Genomic DNA, 6,702 nt, shown 5'->3' on the forward strand with positions numbered 1-6,702 from the left:
CCTTCAGGGCTGGGCTAAGAGTACAGATAGAGTGGCTTCTATACTGTATAACTAAGCATTACATATCAAACTAACAAAATACATCCTATCCTCCTACCTTGACTAATACACCTTCTCAAAGCCCAGAGAGTTCCATGCCAGGAGGTGATGGTGTTGGGAGGGCTGACCCCTGGCCGGCAGCCCACTCCGTTTCTCTTCCTGCTGGTAGCCCCTCCCCATATCAGGAGGCAGGCGCTCATGTGTGCAAGTGGTCGTGCCAGCACCGCCCAAGCTCTACTCACATGCCTCACAAACAGCCACCCCTTGACCACCACTTGGTCCTCAGGAGGATGGACCCCCAGAAGATGCTGCTGAAAGTGGCTTCAAAGCCTTCTGGGCTCCCCATTCCCAAGCAACGCCTAGAAATGGCACAGAATCTGGGTGGGCACTGCCATTGTCCATATGGGTATCTCCCCAGCGAGGAGAGGCAGAGACTGAGGCAGGGGTTGTCTCAAAAGTGCAGGATGGAGGGCAGGGGCCCCTTTTCCCTCAGAGGGCAGCCGTCCCCACCCAGTCCACCGGCCCCCTAGGCACTGCCACTCAAACAAGCACATAGCTGCTTCAGATCATATTTATTGTGGGGTCAGGGGTGGGGATCTTGGGGTTCCAGGGCAGCAACTGTGGCTGTCGGGAGCTGTCGGGGTGTCAGGGGCGGAGTGGTTCTGGGCCGCCAGAGTACGCACAGGATCCAGGCGGTGCTCAGGGCAGGAGGCGGCGCGCTGGGGCCTGGGGTGCGGGGGTCTCCAGACGCTTTACGCGCAGCAGGGCCCCCAGCACGCCCTCAGGGGGGACCTCAGGGCCCAGGTCCTGGTCAGCGGCTCGGCGGAGGCGACGCGGGGCAGCCACAGCTTCGGGGTCTGCGCTTCCCGCGAGGATCCGCCCCAACAAATACCTGCAGGTGAGCAGAGCGGAATGCAGTGAGGACGTGTCCGTGCGTCAACTCCCCGGCCCTAGGACCTGGACAGCGCCCCTACCCCTGACCGCCTGGGGACCTGGCAGCCTCCTCCCACCCAGGCATCCCACTGCTTCCGGGAGACAGATGTCTCCGCCTCCCATCCCTGAAACTATAGTTTCCCCGCCTCCCATTCGGACGAAGGAAGCCGGCCAGGCATCTCTGCCTCCACACCCTAGGTCCAGGACTAGAAAACTCCCTCCCAGGGTTCCAAGACCTAGGTGTTCGCACCTCCACCCCATGAAGCAGGCCCCCGCCGCTCCTCGCCCTCCTCCTCCCGGGATGTAGGCGCCCGCCCCCGCCCCGACCACCCCTTGCTGGGGGGACCTCAGCAGCTCCGGATCCAGGTCCGGCGTCTCGTCGCCGGCGTCCTCGGCATCTGGGCCCGTGGGGCCGTCGTCGTAGACTGGGGGCCGGGGTCTGAGTCCCGCGGCGGGGGCAGGGGCGGGAACAAGCTGGGCTGCGAGGGCGGCGGGGTCCAGGCGGGCGCGGAGCAGGGCTCGGGCGAGCTGCGCGGCTGGCGCGTCGGGGTCGTCCTCCAGGCCCAGCGCCGGGTCGTTGGTGCGGGGTGCGCCCCAGACGCGCAGCAGCTGCGCCAGGACGCGCGCTTGCTGATCCTCAGCCTCCTGCGCCTCGGCCCGCGCCCGCTCCTGCCGTTCGGCCTCCAGCAGGTGCGCCAGCGCCCGCGCCAGCTCCTGCACAGCCCCCGCCGCCTCTCCTCGAGTCGCTGCCCGCCGGAAGCGGCGGGGAGCGCTGGTCTCAGCCTTGGGCGGAGAGGCTGCGCCCAGGCTGCGGGGCTCCTGCGGGAAGACAGGTGGGGAGCGAGAGGTCGTCAGCGTCCGTCAGGCCAGGGACCCCCAACCCGGGGGACTCCGTGGATCTCAAATATCCCTAGACGCCAACATGCCAACAAAGGCGCCGTGGCCCCTCAAATATGAGTAGACACCCCTAAGGTCAATGGAGACCCCCAAATATCTCTGGACACTCTTAGGACCACCAAAGACCCCTAGATTCACCACCCCTAACGATTTCCTAGTGACTCAGAACTTGCCCCAGGGCTGCTGAAGACCAGGGTTTTTTTGTTTGTTTGTTTGTTTGTTTTATAGGAGTAGCGATGGTAGATATGACAGCTATGGATTTTTCTATATTAATGTTGTGGACAACAGGAACCTGTATTTGCATTTTATAGATTCCTATTGTCCACTTGTTTTACCCAAAAGGTAGCAGACTGTTCTGCACCTTGCTTTTTGGAATCTATATCTAGATCAGTACCTTAAGAGCATCCTTTCTCTCTCTCTTCCTTCCTTTCTTCTGTATTGATTCTCTTTTGTATGGATGTATAATAGTTTACTTAACCAGCCCAATTGATTAACATTTAGGGTGCTTCCAATCTTTTGCTATTCTCATAAATAATGTTGGGATGAATAACCATGTTCATATATCATTTGGCATGTGTGCAAGTCTATCTGTAAAATAAATTACCCAATGACTAATTTTCAGTTCAGGCAATTTTGAAACAACTTCAATAAGTTTAAAGAAATAAAAGACTATCAAAAGTATGAGAGAGGAACTGACCATTAAAATGACCATGAAGATTTGAAAAAGAAACATCTAGAACATCTAGAAAAATACTTTTTATGAAATCAAAAATTAAATGGGCAAGTTAAACCGCAGATTCGATTGCAGCGGAAGGAATAGGATTGAACAGAGCTTGGAAACAGATCCACACACATTGACACTTGCTACGACAGAGGGGACACTGCAGAGCAGTGGGGACAGGACCAACTCCTTCAATAAATTGTGCAGGAACAACAAGTGATCCAAATTTGGGAACAATGGAAAGGAAAAGACAAATAAATTTAACTACATTCAAATTAAGAATTTCTTTTTATCCCAAGACACCCTAAAAAGAATGAAAAGTGAAACCAGAGTGGGAGAAGATGCTTGTAGCACAGTCAATAAAGGATTAATGTCCAATAAACAGAATGCCTAAAAAGCAGTAGGAGAAAAGCAAACTAATATAAAAATAGGCAAAATTGATGATCAAGTATTTCACAAAAGTGGAACCAAAAACAGTTACTAGGGCTTCCCTGGTGGCGCAGTGGTTGAGAATCTGCCTGCCAATGCAGGGGACACGGGTTCAAGCCCTGGTCTGGTAAGATCCCACATGCCGCGGAGCAACTGGGCCCGTGAGCCACAACTACTGAGCCTGCGCGTCTGGAGCCTGTGCCCCGCAACAAGAGAGGCCACGATAGTGAGAGTCCCGCGCACCGCGATGAAGAGTGGCCCCCGCTCGCCGCAACAAGAGAAAGCCCTCGCACAGAAACGAAGACCCAACACAGCCAAAAACAAATTAATTAATTAATTAAAAAAAACAGTTACTAAACAAATGAAAAATAGTGAACCTCATTAGTAATCAGGAAAAATGCAAATTAAAACACCAGTGAGATACACTATGCAGAATACGTCCAAAAGATTGCCAAAATTAAAGTCTGATAATGTCAAATGTTGACACGGATGTAGAAAAAATGGAAGCTCTTATACATTGCTGCTGGGAACTCAATTGTTAAGATAACTTTGAGGAACAATTTGGCAATGTCTTAAAAGATGCACATATCCTATGCCCCACTCCTGGGGTGTTACACCCCAGAGTAGCTTTTGCACATATACTGCTGGACACAAGTGCATGAAGAACTACACCAGCACTGTTTGTAATAACATAAAAGTGAAGGGAGGAAAAATAAGAAAGAAAAGCTGGAAACAACCCAAATGTTGTTGCTGACGTATTGAGAATGTATCTATAAACCATGATATACTCATGGGGTAAAATATTATGCAGCAATAAAAATAAATGAATTATAGCCACATACTTCAATGCGATGAATCTCACAACCAGTGTAGAGGGAAAAAAAAAAAAAAGGCAAGTTACAGAATTCCACTGCAGACTGCCTGCGACTACCAGACACCCTGATGACTTCCTAGTGACCTCTAGTGACTACCAGGAGCCACACACCCAGTATGATTCCATTTCTGTGAGGAAAAACTAGACAAGATATTGTTTAGCGATACATACATATGTGATAAGCTGCAAACAAAAGTAAGGGATCAATTAACAGAAAATACAGGATAATTATGGAGGAGAGGGGCTGCCTTAGGGAGAGGCACCCAGGGGCTTCCAACGATTGGTCATGCTCGATTTCTTAAGCTGAGTAATGGGTACACAAGAGGGTTATCATTATTTCTTACATTGTATATACATATGTTTAAATGTATTATGTCATATATAAAAAATATTTAATTAAGAAAAAAATCAGCCTTGACACAGCCTTGAACTCTTCATGAAGAGGATGTGCTCCAAGTGCCCTTGATGCCCACCACCCCTCAGACACCCCGGGGAATCACACACATCAATCATGGCCTCACACACACTCATTTGGACTGACAGGCCTTGAGATGTCACATATGCAACTCAACACTGCCACATCCACACGCAAGGAACTGCACATGTTCATGCACACCGATGCTCATGCGGTTACAATCGCCAAGCCATCCAGATGCAAGAACAAGCACCACCCTTAAAGACATAACGCAGCACAGAAAGAGACATCATGGCTCCTCTCCCCACAATGACACAGCTCCACAAAGAAGCAGGGAGGAACAGCCTCGTGAACACACATACAAAATCCTAGTCACTCAGTTCGACAGAACCAAAATGGGATGTGCACTCAGGGATGCAAAGACCACTCTCTCCCAAACAAAAACAAGATCACACAGACACACAGAAAGGCACGCCCATAAGTCACGCCATTACCACAGAATTCACAAGCACACAGTGTCACTGAGAAAAGTCACACGCAGAAGCATCACACATTGCACACCCGGACCCACACTGGCACCTTTGTATGGACGCTCGGAAGCGCTTACATGAAAAGACACACACAGGGGGAGCACACCCTCACGTCCCTATCATCACATCATGCGCACACAAACTGATGCCCGCACCCCCTGCCTTAAAGCGCGCTAGTCCCATGGACAGCGCCACAGGCGGCGGGCGGGGCGAGCCCGGGCGGACCGGCAGAGTGCAGCGGCCCGACTAGCCCTGGACACTGCCACCCGCACACCCAAGAGACCAACCCCGGCATGGCCTGGGTGCAGACTGGCGGCTGGACCCCGGGCCACCCTGGCCGATCTCTCCGCACGTCCCGGGAGCAGGACCAGCAAGAATGAGGAGCCAGAGGCCGGGCACCGACCCTCGCCGGTAGCATCCTCCACCCCACCCCCACCCCGCGCCCGACCCGGGTCGCACCTTTACCGGCCTTGCGCAGAGCGCGGGGGGCGGCTCGAGTAAGCCCAAAAGCAGCAGCACCAAAAGGCCGACGCCCCCGGCCCGCGGCCCGCGGAGCAGCGGCGACCCCGCCATGCTGCCCCAGCGAGCCGGGCTCCGGACGGGCGGACTGGCTGGCAAGTGCGCAGCGCCTGGGCTAGCGGACACGGACGCGGTGCTCTGCGGCTGCGCACGCCGGGGAACCCTGCCCACCCCCTCCCGCCACTCTACGCAGGCGCAGCCTAGGAGCCCCCCCGCAGCCCCTCCATCCCGCCCGTTGCCATGGAGATGCCCAAGGGGCAAGGTGGCGAGCTGGAGACTGCGATGGCTGTTGCCATGGCGGTCGGAGGGCAGTTGCCAGGGCAACAGACCTTGCTGTCGCCTCAGCAGACAGGCAGGAAAAATTGACGCAGTGGAGGGGAATGAGGGTCTGGTGTCCGCCTCTCCCTCCTTGGGGAGGAGATATATGACTTTGTTCATTGGATAAACAGTTACGGATGCCCTATGGACCAGGGCCTTTACAGGGTGATGGGTTCATTCCAGGTGATGTGACCATACATATAGGTCAGTTCACCATTCTAATGTGCAGCCCCTTACCTGCATAACGGGGTTACTGGTAACTGCTTCCCAGAGTGGCTTTGAAGGTTTAATAAGAATGACATTCAGCAGGAGCTCAATAAAAGTTCCTTTCTATCCTCTCCTTGTCTGTTTGCCAGTATCTTCATCTCTCCATGGCTTTGTGTTTCTCTTTCTGACCCTATGTGTCCATAGCTCTCTCTGTCTTCCCCTCCCATCTGTCTCTCCCTGCCTCTGATTCTTTCTCCCTTCATCTCCACAACACTCCTCCCGTCTCTGTCTTTATTTTGTTGTCTGTATCTACTTGTTTTACCATAGATATATAGATAGATACATTGATAGATTTTACTCATATATCGTTCCAAAAGGATTTCAAGCATCAAACGGATTCAAAGGATTTCTTTGCATTCCGTCATCAAAGGAAACAAAACTTTGGTAAAATTTGTGTATCCATAGGGGGAAAAATGTTAGGAAGGGCATGTCAGTGGTATGGAAGGGCATGTCACTGGGGGCAGGGAGAGATAACTGATGGTTTGTCACATTCTCCTTTACACTTTTCTCTGTTGTCTGGAAAAAAAAGGTTCAATGAATAGGTATTACTATTATAATCAGATAAAAAATAAAGATATTTTCATTTTGGTTGGAATTAAAACAAAGTATGGTAACATGACATAAATCAAAAGTGAGGAAAAGAAAGATCCATTTATGTTGTGAATATATCTAATCCATTTATTCTAACTGCCTCTATCTCCTCAGTATTACACACAACTTTACAGTGAAAATCTTTATACACATCCCCTTTGGACCTGAA

At 51.7% G+C, this 6,702-nt stretch overlaps 1 protein-coding gene across 1 annotated transcript; it reads right to left on the reverse strand.

Moving 5' to 3' along the window:
- Window positions 1–596: 596 nt before the first annotated feature.
- Window positions 597–5,504, reverse strand: PCSK1N (proprotein convertase subtilisin/kexin type 1 inhibitor). Its single transcript, XM_057538101.1, has 3 exons — window positions 5,298–5,504; window positions 1,319–1,791; window positions 597–931 (listed from the first exon to the last, which is right to left on the reverse strand). Exons 1-3 carry the CDS (start codon window positions 5,409–5,411, stop codon window positions 739–741), a joined length of 780 nt encoding a protein of 259 aa, XP_057394084.1. The 5' UTR covers window positions 5,412–5,504; the 3' UTR covers window positions 597–738.
- Window positions 5,505–6,702: the final 1,198 nt, after the last annotated feature.

Source organism: Balaenoptera acutorostrata, chromosome X (genome assembly GCF_949987535.1).
Source record: "Balaenoptera acutorostrata chromosome X, mBalAcu1.1, whole genome shotgun sequence".
NCBI lineage: Eukaryota > Metazoa > Chordata > Mammalia > Artiodactyla > Balaenopteridae > Balaenoptera > Balaenoptera acutorostrata.